Here is a 19,540-nt window from a genome sequence, read left to right on the forward strand (position 1 = left end):
GCATAGCTCCCGTTATAGAAGAAATAGCAGAAAGGCAAGTCTCTCATTCCCGTCAATTAGGCCTAGACCTAGGTACTTACCTGGAACACCCCCAAACTCACACATGGTCATCAATTGCCCCAAAAACAGACTGGACGAGCAACACACCTTCACCACCCAAACCTTCGGCTTCCTCATCCACCCCAACATCCCGGCGCTGCCGCCCAACGCCAAGATAGCCGACGTCGGCACGGGCACGGGCATCTGGCTGCTGGACGTGGCTAAGACGCTGCCGGCGACGTGCGAGCTGCGGGGGTTCGACGTCTTGGCGTCGTCGTTCCCGGCGCGCGAGACGTGGCCGGCCAACGTGACGTTTGCGACACACGACATGCACGCGCCGTTCTCGGCTGCCGAGCTGGGCACGTACGACGTCGTGGCCGTGCGCTTCGTCAGCAGCGCCACCCCGCGCGCCGCCTGGGCCCGCGCCGTCGCCAACCTCGCCACTCTCCTACGCCCCGCCGCCGGCTGGCTGCAGTGGATCGACTCGGCCAACTTCGCCCTGTACAGCTCGGCCCCCGGCGCCTCGCGCGCCGCCTGCCAGCAGATCTACGACGGGCTGCGGCCGTTCCGGCCTGCACCGAGAAGTGCGCGCGCGCGGAGAGGAGATGGCGGCGGTGGAGATGGCGACGACGACGACGACGACGCCGCCGTCATCGGCTTGATGATGCGTGAGCCCGGCAACCTGCGGCGGCCAGACGTGTGGCGCGCGCTAGGCCTCGTCGACGTGCACGAGGACGTCTTCTCGACCGACCGCCTGCAGGACCCGGCGCTGCGGCTGCGCGACCGCGGCACGCGCAACGTCATCGAGTGCTTCGTCGGCTGCCTGCAGAGCCTGGTTGGCGTCGAGGGCAGCGGGTGGACCAGGGAGCGCATCGAGCGGCTGAACGCCGAGGCCATGCGCGAGATCGACGCCGGCGTCTATCACACGCTGGACCAGATCTGCATCGTGGGCAGAAGGGCGGGCTAGCTAGGTTTGGTTCGAGCGAGCGGGCGTAGTATTAACGCGATATTTATAATTAATATCGGCAGTTCGCGAACGAGATTCCGTAGGCTAGAATACAAGATCCTTATTTGAGGCATTTCGGACAACGTTATAAGACGCTGTCAAGCCTGCCTCTTCGTAACTGAGTACCGATCTGGTAGAAGAATGATACCTTTCTCACCAAAGCTCGAATGGATTTTTTATAGCTTATCGAGTCTCACTCTTCATTAGACTCGTCTTCCTCCCCCTCCGATGCGTCTTCCTCTTTCCCGCTGCTTTCCTACTCGTCCTCGTCCTCGTCCTCGTCTTCGTCCTTGTCATCTTGGTTAGCCGAGGAGGTCTCGACGTACCCTCCTTCTCGTCACTAGCCCTAGAGCAACAGGTCCACAGGAATCCCTCCAGGTATTCCTGTCGATTCTCAAATGTATTGAAGTCATTTTCCTCGTTATCTTCCCATATGTAAGAATCTTCGTTATACTCCATCTCGCCTATTCCCCCCCCCCGATTAGATACGATTGTCAGTCGATTGCACTCGCACACGCGCGGGGGATGCCTGCCGGCGGGGACAACGCTGGGTCTGGCCGGGTAATTATGGATGGTACCAGCAGCCGTTGACCTTTCTATTATCGGCCTCGTCGAAGACGTTGTCACACTCGCCGTAGATGCTCGCCCCCCATTTTGCCTTACGCTTGGTGCCAGGCAACTCCGCCACGCGTAGGGCATTGGGCTCGAGGTGCCCCAAGTATCTCTGTGCAGTTGCCCAGTTGGCCGGGTTGTTGCAGAGCGCGATGAGAATGGCGCGGACCGTGCCGTCCGACGCGAACCTGAGGGCGTCCATATCCATGGCTGGATTTTGAGTGCTCTATACCCGTGACTATAGACAGAGCTGCAAATCTTGGTCTGTTTGGTGATAATGGTCAAGTCAAGTCAAGTCAGCTGTTGGGCACGGTTTCGACGCGGTAGGACGTGCAACTAGCAAATTTGATAAACATGCCAGGATTCGCTAATTAAATAAAGAAAAGGTAGTTCAGGTTAGTACTCAAATACTAATAGCGGGGACCTCGGTTGAGCTAGCGGGCATTATTCGCGGTGTTGTGATCTGCGGCAAGGATTTTCAGGCATCGCGACTAACATCGTCATCATCGTGACATCCTATCTTGGTCTCATGTGACGAAGACATTCAGAACGGTCTTTTGACTCTGGGCGCCTCAGAGATCGATTGGAAGCCGGAACAAACGATTAATTCCGGCCCAAAAATATGCCCTCGACTTGGTAGATCTAACCTATACCCGCTTCCAGTGTAGAGGATAGACGTATGGGAGAAAGTATTATATCGCCTAGATTTAAGTCACTCTAAGCCGCATCCGAGCCACATCCGAGCCACAACCGAGTTCAACCTTGAAAAGACCCTCTATAACGCTCACTTCCTAGTACTACTACTAGGTTTCCTTTATTTACTTGTTGGGTATAAATAGGGCCTTCCTTTCCTATATCCCTAGCCTTTTTCAGACAGACAATTCAATGCGCTGTCAACTGCGATCACGTGCAACATATTGAATACAGCCTAGGTATTCTGCGACTAGGAAGTTTTCTACCCAATGACCACAAGAGTCCCAAGAGCAAGGAAATTAAGCAGAACGGTTTGGAATCAAAGAAATATACAATAGATAGGGAGAACATTGAAAGAACGATTGGGGGAACAGTGAAAGAACGATTGGGGGAACATTGCAAGTAGTGAATCCATTTCCTCCGCAGCCACCAAACGTCACATACAACACTGCATTGACTGACGGCAAAAGAGTGCTTGTATTTGGAAGAAGTAAAAGAAAAAAGAAAGGGCAGGTGCCCTGGCCGGAAATGGTCAGCCGAATCACGTGACGCGGCTTCCTCCGGCACAAAAGCTCTAACCCCCAATCAATGAAGACGGCCGACCAGCCAGAGCCCAGCCGCAAGTAGAGAACTAAGAAACCCTCAGCGCCTATACCTTACGGAAGTTTATCTGCCGGGAACCCGCGAATTAAGCCTAGGGCTAGGGGGGTCACAAATTGGGCGCGAGATCCCAGACGTGGGTCTGGTTGAGGGGCATGGCCTGCCGGAGTGGGCAGCGCGCCGATTCGAGGTGATCGGCAGTCCGACCCGGCTTCTCTTGGGGCTCTCCTTCATGTCCCTTCTCGACCTTGGTGCCTGTGTGGGGGCTGAAGCATCCGCCTCGTAGAGGCTGAAGCATCCGCCTTGTAGAGAATGCTGGCAAGAAATGAGCAGATAATCAAACAACAGGGAATGGAATTTGATCACGTATTCGATCACGTACATTCACCTCGCGAAGAAGCCAGTCGCTCGAACTAGGGATTCATATTTCCGGTGATCTCATGATGTAGTCGTAGTTGAAGCGAGCAGTACTGTCGGACATGGCGGTCGGCATTGTCTTTTCAAGCGAAGAGCCGTGCACATCCCTCGTGTGGACACTTGAAACAGTCCTCCTCGCGGGGCTTTTGGTGGCGAAACCCATGCTTCCGCAGGTCCTTGCGCGAGTGGGTGGAGTATTCGCAGCTTGAGCACAAGTGCTTCTTCCTCCGACTGGGGCCCGGCGGAAACGAGGGATTTGATGGAGACGACACGTCGCCTAGCGAGTCCGCTGACGTTGATGGGCCCGGGGTGACAACAGAGACGGGCTGGCCGTGCCGGAGGGGGGTCGACGGCCAGCCGCACAGGCTCGACTGGGTGGGAAGGGGGGAAGAGTCGAGGTCGAGCCAAGAGTAGCCAAAATCGGGGAGAGAGTCGGGAGTGGGATGTGGTGGTGAGAGGAACGAATTGATAGCTCCCCAAGCGAATGTACGAGGCAGTAGGACGCTTGGAGAGGGGGGGGGCAAACCCTCGAGAGGGGGGAGCAAACCCTCCTGAATGGCCCAGTAACGCTTGGTCGTAGGAAGCTATATAAATAGGAGGAACTCTGGCGACGTCTTGGAGTGCTGATGGGATGGGATCTGGGTCATACGAAACTTCGAAATCTGGGGCAAGTATGCCGAACCAAACTCGTCTGGAACTGATGAGCTCTCAAAAGGCCGCCGCCTTTTGGGGGCGGCGGCCTGCTGAGCTCAATGAACAGACAACAAAGTACTGGCGCAGCGAACTAGGCTCTCGCCAAACTTGGCCCGACCACGGGCAGACTGCAAAAGTCGCGGTGGACTGACGGGCGGGGTTGGAGAAAGAGAGGAAAGAAGAGGGATGGGACGGGGGCTGGGAGCCTTGTTCTTTATTAGCGACCGAGACTTGCCTGGCCCTAAGGAGTGGCCGTAGGTACCTCCTCCACACTGCCATGAGTCCCCCTCCTTTTCAGCCAACCGTGCATACGAGTCCCTCCGACCAGAACACGCCCAATTACGCCCCACTGTTTCCGCGGGACTCAGCCGCTTGCCACGATGCGCGCCGGAGATCAATTGGGCCGACCAAGGGGGACTCGGAGTCCCACGGCGACAATTGGGCTTTCGCCGCCCTGTGTTGGTGAGTTTGGGACTCGGCGCACGTCTTTTTATCGTGAGTCCCTGCTCGGCGTAAAACTATTCCCTCCTGCCGGTGGCGAATTTAGGACTCGGCACCCTTTCTTTCCCCTTGCATTGCGTAGTCACAGTAATCAAGACCATAACAGGCGCAAATGGCTGCAAGCACTAGACACGTGCCGCAGAGCCTTAGGGTGGCCTATGGGTCTAACATTTGAGCGAATGGCGGCTTGACACAAGTCAGGTCTCCCGCAGTCCAATGAAGATGAGTGTGCATGAGCCGCTTGAGTCCCTTGAGTCCCTTGAGTCCCTGGGACTCCTTCGGGACTCGCAAACACGGGGACCGAGAACAAGACTGACTGTTCATGAGGCTGCGGCGAAAGAATGTTAGCAACGAGATAAATCCACGAAGATTTATAGCAGTCTTCCTGTTTGTTGATGGCATAGGAAGCCATCGTCAGTGCCTGATCGCCAATTCATCTGCATCTCAAAATCATCGCTCTCGGCTGTCAATTCGAGCCATTTTTCGCCTACGATGTCCCATTCAAATATCGATTACGTCGCCGTGCAATATGCATCTAAGCACGGGTACGAGAAACTCCCCATAATCAAGTTTCCATCTAATCACCTCAATCCACCCACCGCTAACACTTACATTCGCACCGCAGAGACCAGGACGCTGTTCGGCGCGGGGGCGTAGGTTCCAGAGAGGCTGAACCCGCCAACATCGGAACCCTGAACACAATCCAACAAAACAGCGACAGCATCCAGCAGCAGGAGGGGAACGAAACGACCATGGACCGCTACTTCAAATCGAATTTACCGTGGTCGCATGTATCCTGCAGGTCAAGCTGAAAAACAAGGGTATGCTGCTAGAAAAGGTGTGCGCGAGCTGAGAGGAGTTGTCGGGACGTTGTGGTCAAGCCTTCATGTATTCGATAATTGCGTTCATCTACCTAATTATGCACAGTGGATGTGAATTGGTGTATTCTCTCTGACAGAGAGAGTTGGGCCGGTTGGTAGCTGTCCGATGTTAAGTGAGCGAGGTAAACATGGCCCACTTGATGAAGTTTCTTCTCCTACTTATCTACCGTAAGGTGGACGTGGCGTTCGAGGGCTGGCTATACGGCGTAAGCTCGGTGACACGACTGAGCGTTGTGTATTGGGAGCGGCCAGGTTCGACGAGTAGCTGCGTGCCGCGGGCGCCAAGCCGCCCGATAGTATCCGGCAGACGAAATTCGGCAGGAAGGCCTTGATCAACAAGCAATACCGGTATATTTGAGGAGAGGTCAATAGTATTTCTTGTTAGGTTGGTTGAGGTCACACGATGTTGGTGATATCCCGTGCCGTCATCGTCAGCGATATGATGTGTGAAGAAGTTAATGTTGGTGCCGTCAGTAGTAAAAGTCGCAACCTCTGCATGGCTAGCTGGGTCGGGTTTCCCGATATATGAAAGGGCCTGGTTCCTCACATAAATAAGAGCCGTTTCATTAAAGGCGCTCTGTAGCCTCGCTTGTTGAACGAGCCTGGGGCGAAGGGAGCACGTTACATGGTTTTCTTGAGGAAGTGGTAATTACCTAGGTAGCGAGTGATGATACTAGGTGCCAGGTCTTAAGTCAGTAAACAGTCAACAGTAAACAGTCAACAGTGCAAAGATCAATGCTTGGTCGCATGCTGCCTCCCATACCTGAGTGATCGCTGATCAGCACAAATGTTGTCCAGTTCCTTACCTTGAACCCCCTATGTTCAGAATATGCAATCCCCTGTATTTCTAACCTGAAATTTCAGTAACGACTAGGGCAACTTAGATGTTTTCTAGACACCGACTGTTTCTACGTAAGGATCATTTGTCCCCAACGCCCGTCAGGCAAGCCCTCTTACGGCCCAAGAGCGGGGTCGGTGTCGGACTGTCGGTGGGCATGTATGACCACACATATAGACTGGTGCGCCCCTTCCCAACGAAACTCGCAGCGGAAGCGGTTGCCGGAGACGAATTGGCGTCCGGCAATGGCAGATTCTCTCCTGTTAGGAAGTGCAACCTGGAGGGGTGGGGAGGAATTTCTACCTAGGGGAGGAATTTCTACCTAGTTTTCCGTTTCTCAACGTCGTCAGATCCCCGTCCCACCACGGCGCCAAGTCAAGCTTCCCCACAAACAGCCAGAACCAGGCATCCCAATCCCAAGAGTCCACAGCGATGAGCTGAATGACCAAAATTCCGTCGGATGTCCATTTTCAATTATCGTACGTCCACAGCAACACCGTAGAAGAGGTAGCTTAGTGTTATCCCGGCAAGCACGAAGGCATTCCAGTCTCTCGCCGCCTTCTTTGCACCTCCTGCAGCGCGAGAAGGAGAGGGCTCGGCCGAAGGTTTTGGCCTTGCCAACTACGATCTCAACCTAAACAACTTCCTTGTTGATTGGGATTTCAACGTACTCGCCGTTATTGACTGGGACTCGGTCGTCTCGGTGCCCGATGCGGCCCTCTACCGCTTGCCATTTGCGATGGGCATCAGCTGCGCTGTTCCTGGAGTTGTCGACACACACCCCGCCGTGATGAGACGAGAGCAACTCAGGAGCCGGTTTGCCGAGGTTGTGGAGGCAGTAGCACATGAGAATGGCCCCAAGTTGCGAAAAAATGGCCCGCGTACGTTCTCAAGAAGCCGGGATTTTTCTCTAAAGAAGCGGTCGCGATCTGCTCGCTGGTCTGGTAAAAATGAAGCAGGATGCCAGGATTGGGTAACGAAAAGTGGGTGGCTGCAGGGTCTGAAAAGGCTGAGCAAGCACGATGAGCCGCAGGTGGCGGAGTTTTATCTTGAAACTTGCAGCCGCGATAACGATTTCGGCGGTAAAAGCCCCACCACAGGATTATCCTCAGGGTTAGGGTTTACACCACACCTAGAATCGCGCTTCATAGCTGGCGGCCTTCGGCCTGTAGTTTTAGAGAGGACAACCTATTCTATACTGTTCTTTTCAGCGGTTCTCGTTGTCCTTTCTTTCCTCAGAGTTCGCGATAGTAGATACCTACCTAGCGTCTCCATTCTCCCGTCTCAGCTTGCTCGATCTGGCACGCCCTAACCCGTAATTACTTGCAGGATTTAGAGTTTTATTCATCCCGTTTCGCTTCCCAGAGAGAATGCAGACTTCTTTGGGCCCAGTCAATCCCGAAAGGGGCCGTTTATTCCAACGCTACCACGCGGCTCCATTCTAGATCACTAAAACAGCCGTTACGTTGTCTCGGCACGGTTCTGTGACAGCTCCGACTAATCGAACTAATTTATGAGCCCAGGAAAGAGAACATGTTTCGGCCAGCTGGCCACGACTAGACCATGATTTCCTGCAGACCTTCCCGGGGCATTGACGCCTGGAACCTGCTTCAGGATTGTCTACCAAGCAGCTCACGCAAACTATATACCTTGGCGAACGTTTGGGGCCAAGAGAGAGAGTCTGGCGTCTTGAGGCTTGCTGAATCAATAGTCTACCGCTCGCCTCAGCTGCGACGTGGGACGTGGTTTCTGGGCGATACTTCATAGCCTCGGCCAAGTAGCTGCACGGCCGGGGCACTGATGCTCTTCAGGTTGTTATACCACTGCTGCACTCTTCCTGACAGTTCACCTCCCTGTGTTGTCGTATGACGTGGTTCCTGACCCACGTCTCTAGCGTTCCTATGCCGTACATGTATTCTTTCCAGGCCTCGAGGTAAAATTCGTAGCGGCGGTAATCGTCGTTGTACACGGCACGCATTGCTACCGTGAGCTGGCGTGCATGTTGGATAGGCGGTACCGCATCAGATTAGTCCGTGACGATCGGGGCCGCGGGCTTCGAGGGTGGCGGCACCGGCGGCTCTTGAGCAGGATCGACGTATTCCCAGATCATGAGGGTCTTGGCCTTGGACCGGTATGAAGCGGACCAGTCTGGCCAGTCTTTGGGGCCGGCGAACGATGTGTCTGTTGACATTGTGATATTGTTGCGTATAGCTTCACTTTCGTAGCGTTGCAAGCGTTGTAGCGATTGAAGGCGTGATTCGATTGCGTTGCGCGTATCAGACTGTTCATTGTCACATACAACACTACATTATTTTCGGGCAAAAGAGTGCTTCTGTTCGGAAGAAGGAAGAGAGGTCGGGTGCCCTGCTATATGAGGAAAAAGAGGTCTTCGTCCTTGAGTGGCCGAAAATGGTCAGCCGCATCACGTGAAGTGGCTTCTTCCCGGTGTTGTCGTGGTTCGAACTCGCAGATCACGCAGCAGTAGGAGCTGTGGATGCCGTTAAACGGCGTGTCCTGTCTCGGGGCTGCCGACCCGGGCGTCTACTTGGATCTTAAGACGCTCACCGTGGCCCTCCAGGCCAACCACATCAATGCACAAATAAGGCTGTTCCCGTACCTCGACCAGATCAAGGCCTGCATGGTCCGGTATAGTGTTGTGGGAAATGTTAGAATTGTCGAAGATTTATTAGTGCTGCGCAACAGGCTACCTGCTTATGGCAGCTGGAGTCTCGATTTTAATGGCACCCGCTTGCTAGAATATTAATAAGCGCATGCCGAGAAAGGGTCTAAGCTTGCTGAGATGAGGGAAAGAGGCTTGGTCGTAGATTCCTAGTTTTACGCCTCCCCTTAGTCCCCTGAATGGCCGCTAGCTGGGAGCGAGTAAGATTTGGTTGAGGTATTAGGTATAGATAGCGGGTGTATTTCTTCACTACCTAACTCTAAAATGTTTTGGCTACGTATTTTATAATAGCCTGCACGTAGGACGTTCACATACTATAAGGAATCAACCCCCTAATCCTTCCTCCCAATCGCCCCGTAACATCTGTTCCTTCCGTCATTAACAAGCAAAGCGAGCCTCACTCCTCACAATCGCCCTGAGCGCACACACATTCTATCATCATCATCATAATCGAACCTATCCACCAATATGGCCGATAAGCGAACAATCACCCAGCCCGATCAGCTGACTCTCTACCCTATACCGTCCGTGGGCTTGCCGGTCTCGCGCGTCGATTAGATTATCGCCGAAATTCGTAATCGCATCTCTAGCCGAGTTAAGGTCGAAGAGGACTAATGGTGCGGCGTCCTCGACCGCGGCGAGTTCAAGGCTTTTGAGGCGCGCTTCAAAGCCGAAGGGGATTACCGCTGGCCAAAGTAGGTAGCCCATTATTAAAAACCACTCGACTATTAGGGTCGTCTGTCTGTAAGGGAGCACGGGCTCCACGGGATGCTGGGTTGGTAATTATGAAGATAGAACAAAGGGCAAGCTCCTATCGCACGGGTAATACAGTCAAATCGGAATGCCACTCAAAGTATATGAGCGCAGTGAATGTGTATTGCTTGCTTGAAGAACCAAGCAAGAACTATCTAAGGCCGTGGCTATGGCCGTCGTATATATCTATCTAAGGTGGGCCAATTAGGGCGTTGCTCTGTTGCTCTCATTGTGGGGACACAGAGCACATTGCTCTGTTCTCCACACGACAGAGCAACTGTGGGTCCATCTGCTCTTCATCGATGGGACTGGCCGGGGCGGGTCCCGCCGCCCCTGCCCCGCCTTCAAGCCAGTACGAATAGGGATTCGTTGTCACGGCCGGCTTGGAATGAGGACGGAACTCCTCTATTGGGCGCTATTGACGAAGATTCTAAACTAAAGGGAAAAGGGAAAAGAAGCTCAAAAGCCTCCCCTCGCGAGATTCTTCCAGGGCGTCTCAAGGTGGGGCTCTGGCCGAGCTTCCATTAGTCAGTTGGGTGGATCCCTCTGGCTGGTCGGGTGGATCCACCCGGCTGGCGTCTGATTAGTCAGAGCGTCTGGGAGGCCTGGAGGACCAGGCCCTCACATTCGTGACATTTGGTCGATAGGGAACGGATCCTTCGTATAGGGCTCAAAGATTTTGGGTACTAGCCCGATTACCTCAGAATCGACGATATCCCCGGGGAGTTTACTATTCCGTTTTCTTAACTTTATAGAATAGTATAGCGGGCTGAGGGTCTAGCGGCGCGTATAGGTTCGCATAGGAAGGAACTAGATGGGAAATATTTGAAGCGGCCAATAGTTGTCAACACTGCATTGATCGAAGGCAAAAGAGTGCTCTCGTTCCCAAGAAGTAAAAGAAGGAAGAAAGAGCAGGTGCCCTGCTATATAAGGAAAAAGAAGTCTTTGTTCGTTGAGTGGCTGGAAATGGTCAGCCGGATTACGTGACGCGGCTTCTTCCGACAATACTTCGGTCACTATCATAGTAACTCACAGAATTAGACGAGGAGCGGTTTAAGGTAGCCGAGAAAAGAGTTAAGAGGATTCTATTTTGGGGTAGGTGGCAAAGATAGAGCTTGTAGAACTAATAGGCGTCGTCGGTATACTTGGATGCGCGGATCCTGGGGTTCTTGGTAGTCGCTCTGTACCTACCCGGCATTTCTTCCTACGCGCGGGCTAGTTTCCGTTCTTTCCTGCACCAGGCCAATGGAAGCTGAAGGCAACCCCTTCTGGTGGAAGCTAGAGCATCTCAGCCACATGCGCTGCAGATGGGCTTACTTTACAATTCGGGCTTCAACCTCCCGCACTCGGCTACCCTTCCTCGCTATGTTTTTTTTTCAGAGAATAGGTGAGCCAAGAAAGCGCTTCTTAACTGCTTCAAACTTGTCACCTCCCCATCTCGTTTCCTGGTCTCATTCTTACCTTATCTATCAAATTAGGCTGCTGTGCATGCCAATAATTACAAATTGACCCATTGATTGAACTGTCAGGCTCGTCCGCGAGGACTGGGTGAGTGAGGGCTAATTTAGACCATGGCAGGCCCCCTCTCAGCAATCAGCCTGGCAGGCAGCATCATCCAGTTTGTCGAGTTTGGCACAAAGCTTGTGAGCAACTCGATCGAGATCTACAACAGCACGTCGGGCAGTATCCAAGAACACAAGGAGCACTCAATAGGAATGAGCTCGAGAATCTTGCCCGCCGCTTGGAACGCATGAGGGACTCCATCTGCGCACACTTGAACTTCCTTACCTCGCACGTTTCTGATCCCTTTGGGTCTTGATTCTCACTCCCAGAGGCACATCTGATGCTGATAGCGCACTACTTGCAGCCATCACCGCACCGAGATGGAGCATTTCCTTGGCCAGCTAGGCAGCCTGGGAATTCATCTTCGGCCCATGGCCCAACCTCAACTAGGCACCCTCACTACCCAAGTGGCCACTATGAAAAATCTCTTGGTAACCCGGATTGTCGCCTAGTGCAAAGACCTGGTCCATATCACAGAGAACAAAGACCACGAGAACACGCCCTGGAGTCACACGGCCCAACTCCTCCACCGAACCGTGGCCGACTTCTTTAAGACTCCTGTCATGGACGCCTTGCTAACCAAGCGGGCGGGACAAGGATTATAGAGACGAAAAATCGCCTTGGAGAGTGCTCGTTAGGTGGTGGCTACCACCAGGTATAAAAGAGTCGCACCCGGCTTCATACCAGTTACTGCATCTGATGTTGTGGTTCTGATGTTGTGGTTTGGGGCTGTTCCAGCAGCTGGGGGCTGGAACCTCAGCGAAGTCGGCCGACCATCTCTGCAGCGGGCTGGACTTGACAGGAAAGCTTTGTACCAAGCACCATAGCCACCCACTCCCAAGTGCCAATTAAGCCTCCGGCAAAGTTGTCCGTATCAATTGATTGTAATGTCCATTGAGCCTCTCTCATCTATCTAGGTAGTTAAACCCTATCTAGGCAATCCCTCCGTACACAATCCTCGCCGGAAAATTCTGGCCGTCCACCGGGAACTAGCAGCGTTCCCCTTCATCTGACACCGAAAAGTCCTCTAGAACTAATCACTTGGCGACGCCACCGCTTGCTGAGCTGCCACTAGCAGCAGCAGCCACTTCTATGGCCCGAGCCGCCGCCGCCGCCGCCGCCAATCGCACCGTGTCACACGAACCACCCTCTACAGAACCGGTCGACCTATCGGAAGACTGTGCAGCCCCAAGAGTTGGGCGGCGAAGAAATGAGTGGCTCACTCAGCTGAGACAGGGTGCTGAATGTATCCAATCATGGAATACAGGTAGCCGCCCTTACCAGGCCAACAAAGTAGGCCTTCAAGTACCGAGGCCAGTCTTCCCCTGGGCATAAATAGGCCCCCTGGGCATAAATAGGCCTTGCTCCAAGCAACAAGATTGCAAAAAGCAAGGACCTTGAGGCCAAAGAAGATTATTGCGCACTAGCACTTCGCTCCAGGCCATCTAACCCTACAGCCAGATCCCCTTGTCATACACCGCCTGCTGCCCCCTGCGTCCCATGGCCCTGGCTGTGGCCATGGTTGGTGATGGGGGTTTTGCCGTAAGATTCCGACCGCCGGCAGGTTGGGAAATTGCAGTATCTCTTTATACCCGGCCCTTAAATCCCTAATCACTCGTAATAGGCCTAATATTTATTCCCTACGACTCTATAACTACAACAAATATGAACTAAAAGGCTGTCTGTTAACCGACTGTTTCTCTATCTCTTTATTTAGGCTTTCAGGGGTATTTTAAGCGTATTTCCGTAAGCAAATAGCATTAATAAAACAACTTTATGAGAGCCTATGTGTGCTAGGCACAGGTTAACCGAGCTGCTGGCTAGGGTCACCATTTGCTACTACACACATCGTTAGCATTAGATGTAACTATAATAACGACTCTCTGGCTTAACCACTCTCTGGCTGAGCCAGGGAGCCAGGGAACAAGCAGTATAATCACCATTCTACTTTATCCACAATTGAGATCTAAGGTACCATGCTTCCGACAACTTAATTCCGCCGCTCCCCCATTGAACCACTGCCTCAACCCCTTGCCTCCTGCCTCATCTCATTGCCCCCCCCGCTCCCCCCCCCCCCTCCCCCCGCCCCCCAACGGACACTGTGTCGCCTCGTTGCCCCCCAATGGAACACTGCGTCACCCCGCTGTCCCCCAATAGAACACTGCATCGCCCCCTTGCCCCCCAATATAACACTGCATCGCTCTCTTCCCCCCAATGAAACACCACCGTATTTTAGCAAATACGCGCTGCTCAGATCAGAGGTCAATATACACATTCCAATTCTTTAAGGAATCGATCTCCGAGCTGCATCTGCTGTGTAACCACCATGCCCGTGGTCGGTTGAATCTCACGTCATCAATATGTTGCCATTGTGTGGGTTGATTAGAAGTATTTAAGTAGAGCAGCGACCTAGGCGTCAGGCCTGCAAGATGCACACTTCCCCCCACGGCTTCGGGAATCCGCTCTCCAGACAGAAGCAGGAAGAGGTCATTTCACTCCCACAGCACCCAGAATCCCCAGTGAGTGATTGCAGGGCTCTGATATGGCCGAAGTGCTGGGCATAGTGGCCAGCCTTGTCGCCATCGGCCAGGCTCTAGCCGCTATACCCACAATCGTCGACACCCTCGCGTCCGTAGCCGCCGTAAGCGATGAGCTTACAGATCTGGTGAATGAAGTATGTACCTTCCGCTCTTGCATCTTCCAGTTTCATTTTTCGGCCGACTAAACACGACTGAAGCTCGAGACCATTCGCGCCTGCGAAGCTCATGTCGACCAGGTTCTCAAGACCATGTCCATTTCCACAGCGCCAGGCTCAGACATTCAAGAGCCTCCCTCACTTCGCGCAACAAGGTCCCGGCTAGAACGAGTCATATCACAGCTAACTCGTCTTATCGACCCTTACTTGAGCGCCAACACTCGCAACGGCCAGGTGCGAGCCGTTGGGTTGAAATGGGCACTGAAAAAGAAAAGAATCGCTACACTTCTCAGCGAGACACGAGAAGCTCGCCTGGACTTGCACTTCGCCGTCAATACTATGATGCTTGAAAGTCAGCAGTGAGTCTCAGTCTCTCAGCAGAACTCTTGGCTTAGGGTCTTTTCCAAACCCCCTTTGTAAACCATGCCGACAGTTGTTGTGCAGTGCCCAAAGACTCACTATTCTTGACGTTCACGCCATCGCCACAGAGACGGCGCAGTCACTCAGGTCGATACACCAACACTCGCAGCAAGCATCGGAATCCTCCCAACTTGCTGCGGAGCGAGCCTTGACTTTATTGGAGGCCAGGACTGTAAAGCCCGCCCAGGCAGTGACGGACCCTGGTGGTCCTGCTACGCCAGCGGTGCAAATCGAAAGTGGTAGCTTTCTGGGCCAGGCAGAGCCACCCCACAACATTGGAGAAACTCCAACCGCGGGCCCGATGACGACTCAAGCATAATCCAGAACCCAAGACGAGCAGCCTACCACAAACAATATCTTGGAATTTTCTGGATCGGGCCTACAGCCGGATAGGGACTCAGTTGTCTGTGTCCATGCTACAATGCGCCTGAAGTGCGCCACCGGCTGCCGCTGCCAGTGCCATGTCGCTCGAAGGAGAGTCTCGAGCCCCCTCTGGCTGAGGCCAGTCCTAGGGTCTGTGCTGTTGGTCTACAACAATCTACCCCTTCTGGGCTTCCGGCCGTGCGATGAGCTGGAATGTCTGAACGCAAGCTCCCTGAGCCTAAACTATCGCTTTCCAACCTGGCTATGGAACCGTGTCCTGGTCTTGACTACAGCTCTTGCCAGCCTCGGCGGAACCGGTGCCTCTTTACATCTGAGAATCCCGCGCGTGGTGTATCCAGACGATAGTCTCTGGATGCTCATCAAGAAAAACGAATTGCCCAAGATAAAAATGGCCTTCTCTCGGCGGCTATATTTCCCAACAGATGTTGGTCAGTCGGGAAACTCCATTGTCCATGTAAGCACGAGCCTACCCGAGGCACCTAATCCCATAGAAATCCACCTCAGCTAATCAATATCCCAACCAGTGGAGTCTCACACGCCGCGAATTCGGCACGGTCGCGTTTCTAATGGGACATTTCTTGGAGATATATAGGTCTCAGGATATGCAAAAGTACATCGTTTCCAATTGCATACCACTAATTAGATCATCCTTCGTACCCGAATGCGGTAAAGTCGAACGAGCTAACAAGTTGCCCAACTTTTTAGGGAAATATTCGAGGCAAAGCGTCTGCTTCAGCGAAACCAAGACTTGAGCGACGCGGACAAGTGATTGCTCAAAATGATTGCCGCTCTACATGGCGACGATGGCGACAACAGTGACGACCCCTTCCAGCACCTGAACCACATCCAGCGTGCCGCTCTAGGCCTCGGCGACATGGCTACCGCTCTCGAAGGAAGTACCAAAGGGCGAGACGACCAAGACGACGGTGGCCGCGCACCGGCGCACCACGTGTGCCAACGAGGCGACGTTGATGGCCTGAGACTACTGCTCTATGCCGGCGCTCATGTGGATGTCCGGGACGACTTTGACGCAACGCCATTGATGATGGCGTCTGAGAACGGCTATGTCGCGTGTGTAAGGCTTCTCGTGGAGCTTGGTGGCGCCGACGTTGACGTGCGCGACTGCCCCGGGCGGACGGCTCTTCACTACGCCGCTGGCGCGCCGCACCTCGGCGCGCATGAGATCATTGAATATCTCTTGTCCAAGAAAGCCCGTTACGGACGGACAAATCTCGGTGCAATGCCTATCCGCTTTCTTGGCCCCCCTGACCAGAGAGGCGTAGGAGGACCATTGGATGCTGAATCCGTTGAAGCAGAGGCAAGCCAGCGCTTTGAAGCATTGCTCCGGTTTGGCGCTGCAAGTCTCGACGAGGTGGACGGGAGCGGCCGGAGGCCGGTAGATTGGGCAATGCGCGAAGAAAAGGCTAGCGTCTTGAAGGTGCTCATCCGGGCAGGAGCAATGCTGGACGGGCTCTCTCTCGACGGGCGGAGCATCCTGCACCACGCCGCCATGCACGGCAAACAGAGGACCATCGCGGTGCTGCTCAATGAGGCAGACCTCGTAAATCTCAATGTCGGCCACCGCGACAAGCACGGAGATACGCCAGAAGACTGCCTGCGCCTGCGGAAGGAGGGCGGTAGGAGATCGGACCATTGGGCTCAAGTGCGGATCCAGTCGCAAGAGGAGGAAGACGCCATCCGGACGCTGTTCCGAGAAATTCGCAAACGCAACGAGGCGGCAGATGTGCGCGTGTGCGTGTCTGTCAAGGAGGCATTGCAGCATCACGATGGCCGCGGGGCCTTGCGTTTGCTGACGCCCTTGATGGAGCAAAAGAGGGCGTGGAAGAAGGATGGCGACGTTGAAACTCTCGACGCTATCGTGATACAGATTAAGGAGAGAGTGTTCGATGCGGCGATAGAGTCTCTGGATGAAGTCATGGAACTGTGGCGCAAAGGCGAAGATTTGCTTTCGTTGGCAGTCGAGTGTGACAGAGGATAATTAGGCGTCCTCGGTAGCAAGCCGCTGTGCATGGATGGGAGCTGCCTAATGTTCCAATTCCACGCAGACTACATGTGCCGCGATTTGGACTGCTGTTTTTGGCAGGCGTGGGGCCTCAAATTTCAGCAGTCTCGGCCGCCTTGATAAGTACATCTCAGGCGGGACACATGTCCCCTCGGCGTTAACAGTACCCACACAGTACTGTCTATCCCCCCGGCACGCACGCAAGCGCTGCGCACTTCTCAGCTGGTTGGCGGGAACCCGTAACTATAGCGGTCTTGCGGCGATGAAGGCCACAAGCCTGGCTTAAAACCCGCCGTGCCTACCCTCGCTGGCATTTTTTATTGCTGAGGCCTTTTCTGTTGTTAGGAAGGAGAGGATCCTCGGTATCAAATTTTTACACCTACAACTATTTTAGGTGCTTTTGTAGATAGGGGTTATAGAGTCGGACGAAAAGCGTAACTCGGTAACTTTTGAAGGTCTAGTCGTACCAAAATCGGTAATTTACATGCAAATGCGTTCAAACCGACGTCAGGAAGGCGAAGACTACCATACCCTTGAGTCTTTTCTTGTTGCCGGGACCAGCAACGCTCGCCGAGCCGGCCAGCTACGACGCGTACTATTACAACCAAAGTTAGGGCCTGATCGGCTCGCCGTTGCGGTGTCGTTGCGGTTGGGAAAACCTGCACAAAAAAAATCGCATGGGGCCTTGCAAGGCCACTAACCCCAATCGAGTGGTAATTTCCCACATTTATCGACCAAATTTGAGGCCGAGCGCCCGGAACGATCCGTCTCGATTTATGCAATGTATCTTCGCGGGGCTCTTCGTGACACCCTGGTCAACGCCCTTCATATGGTATAGTGCACAGCCAAATCTAGTATGGTTGGCTTTTTCCCAACAGTACGGCAACCCTTCTTCGAGAAGGGTTGCCGTACCGTCGAGATCCTACGTACTGCTGCCAATGGCTTCCATTAATAACCCTCTGCTCAACGCCGTCATCACGAAAGCTGTAGTGGATGTAGCCCTACAGTATGTTGATCGCCGTCGACTACTAGGGCCACGCGACTGCGATATTATCCACCCAGAGGGGCCCTCGGGGGCCTGCCATCTTGCTGAGTCGATTCTCAGTGGCTCGGATACCCAATTCGTTGATCTTTTTCGTATGCCAAAGGCCGCTTTCCATCGATTGGTTACATGGCTACAAGAGCATACCGGGCTCAAGGGGTCCAGATACCTGACAGCCGAGCTAAAGCTTATGATCGTGCTATGGATATTCGCCCACGACGAGAGCCAGCGTAATGCTGCCCACCGGTTCCGAGTCAGCCAGTCTACTGTGAGCTCTGTTATGACGGATCTACTGGACAAGCTCGTACAGCTACACTGCGCCTTCGTCAAGCCAAAAGACGATGACTGGCTCGACCCGTCTATCGACGATGCATTCTACGGTTGTATCGGGGCCATTGATGGTACATATATCCACGCCTTCATTCCAGAGCCTCAGCAACACCAGTGGCGAACCCGGAAAGGCTTTATCGCACAGAACGTCTTCGCCGCAGTCCGATTTGATGGTGCGTTCTCGTACGTACTCGCTGGTGCTGAGGGCTCAACACACGATTCTACGCTCCTTAGCATCGCTACTGCGAATGACTTTGCGGTCCCCTCGGGCCGGTTCTACCTTGCAGACGCTGCATTTGGTGGGCATGTAGGGATTCTTACACCTTATAATGGTGTCAGATATCACCTCGAGGATTGGAGGAATGCCAAAAACCCGCCGACCACAGCAAAAGAACTATATAACATCCGGCACGCACGCCTTCGGGTTATCGTTGAGAAGGTATTCGGTATTCTAAAGAGGAAGTGGAAGATTATCCGAGCTACTGCGCCAGAGTACTCGATACGAAACCAGGTCCAGATCGTGTACGCAGTCACTGGTATCCATAACTTCCTTCTTGACACCAGCGATGAGGAGCTAGTAATTGAGGCTACACAAGAGGCTTGTCGGTATGCTGAGCAGATAATTAGGAGTCGGTATAGTAAGGATATCCGGGATGCTATTGCAGAGGTTCTATGGAGGGAGCGGGATTTCTAGCTAGTCTTCCATGACTCGATCAGAGCCTCTTTAATATCCCGGTCTACAGTGTTCCATACAACAGCATTTGAGTGCTCTTTTAGCTGCATGATACACGTTACACGCTCTGCGGGGCTTAACTGGATAGAGAAGTTGTGCATAAAGTCCTTGATCGCAAGCTGGATCTCATCCTGCCCTTTCAGGCGAAGCATGGCCTCAGCCTGCTTAACCATAGCTTCTGCTTGCTTCATAGAGGCCTCAGCTTGCTTATCGAGGCTCTGGGCCAGTGCTAATACCTCTGGATTTGTATTGGCTTTCCGAACCCTCCGGTACGACGGCGCCACAGAGGGTTGGCGAGAGTTAGCATCAGTAGCTGAGCTCGTACTCAGGACCATGGCATCCTCGGTATCGCCCTCGCCCTCGTCGTCAGGCGTCGTAGTAGAGGGGCCAAAGGCATTACTCGCGCGGATAATGTTACGGCCATGACCAGACTGGTTGGCGTATATCGTCTCATAGTCTGACAGAGTAAACCGAGCAGTCCGAAGCCATCCAGCATCCTTATATTGCAAAAGGAAGTTATTCCAGACTTCCACAGAGCCTTCCACCATCCTCTCTTCTTTGTTATATTTCGCACCTGACTTGTTAAGGAAGGTCTTGATCGTTCGGAATCGCTTCTTCTCGTTATCGTACTTGTCCC

The 19,540-nt window shown here is 53.5% G+C and overlaps 6 protein-coding genes across 6 annotated transcripts; 4 read left to right on the forward strand and 2 right to left on the reverse strand.

Moving 5' to 3' along the window:
* Positions 1-103: 103 nt before the first annotated feature.
* On the forward strand, positions 104-1,006 carry B0T26DRAFT_741616 (uncharacterized protein; the record flags this gene model as incomplete). Its single annotated transcript, XM_060443994.1, has 2 exons — positions 104-623; positions 660-1,006. The coding sequence occupies 2 exons, from the start codon at positions 104-106 to the stop codon at positions 1,004-1,006; spliced, it is 867 nt and encodes a 288-aa protein (XP_060293831.1).
* A 295-nt stretch (positions 1,007-1,301) lies between these two features.
* Positions 1,302-1,865, reverse strand: B0T26DRAFT_676962 (uncharacterized protein; the record flags this gene model as incomplete). The annotated part of the gene is made up of 3 exons (XM_060440042.1): positions 1,302-1,342; positions 1,372-1,391; positions 1,624-1,865. 3 exons carry the CDS (start codon positions 1,863-1,865, stop codon positions 1,302-1,304), a joined length of 303 nt encoding a protein of 100 aa, XP_060293832.1.
* A 4,950-nt stretch (positions 1,866-6,815) lies between these two features.
* B0T26DRAFT_602963 (uncharacterized protein) lies at positions 6,816-7,331 on the forward strand (the record flags this gene model as incomplete). Its single annotated transcript, XM_060435773.1, has 1 exon — positions 6,816-7,331. A coding segment is annotated over one exon (516 nt), but the record flags the coding sequence as incomplete, so codon positions are not given.
* Positions 7,332-8,087: 756 nt separating this feature from the next.
* On the reverse strand, positions 8,088-8,471 carry B0T26DRAFT_752739 (uncharacterized protein; the record flags this gene model as incomplete). Its single annotated transcript, XM_060445559.1, has 2 exons — positions 8,088-8,270; positions 8,352-8,471. 2 exons carry the CDS (start codon positions 8,469-8,471, stop codon positions 8,088-8,090), a joined length of 303 nt encoding a protein of 100 aa, XP_060293834.1.
* Positions 8,472-13,818: 5,347 nt separating this feature from the next.
* Positions 13,819-14,334, forward strand: B0T26DRAFT_648518 (uncharacterized protein; the record flags this gene model as incomplete). Its single annotated transcript, XM_060438006.1, has 2 exons — positions 13,819-13,954; positions 14,039-14,334. 2 exons carry the CDS (start codon positions 13,819-13,821, stop codon positions 14,332-14,334), a joined length of 432 nt encoding a protein of 143 aa, XP_060293835.1.
* A 744-nt stretch (positions 14,335-15,078) lies between these two features.
* Positions 15,079-16,856, forward strand: B0T26DRAFT_714516 (ankyrin repeat-containing domain protein). Its single transcript, XM_060442196.1, has one exon. The coding sequence runs from the start codon at positions 15,554-15,556 to the stop codon at positions 16,772-16,774; it is 1,221 nt and encodes a 406-aa protein (XP_060293836.1). The 5' UTR covers positions 15,079-15,553; the 3' UTR covers positions 16,775-16,856.
* Positions 16,857-19,540: the final 2,684 nt, after the last annotated feature.

This window comes from Lasiosphaeria miniovina (assembly GCF_030549165.1).
Source record: "Lasiosphaeria miniovina strain SMH2392-1A chromosome Unknown B0T26scaffold_5, whole genome shotgun sequence".
Taxonomy (NCBI): Eukaryota; Fungi; Ascomycota; class Sordariomycetes; order Sordariales; family Lasiosphaeriaceae; genus Lasiosphaeria; species Lasiosphaeria miniovina.

Excerpts from the sequence above, each read along its gene's own strand:
- B0T26DRAFT_714516 (XM_060442196.1), top strand. The coding sequence starts at position 15,554 with ATGATTGCCGCTCTACATGGCGACGATGGCGACAACAGTGACGACCCC.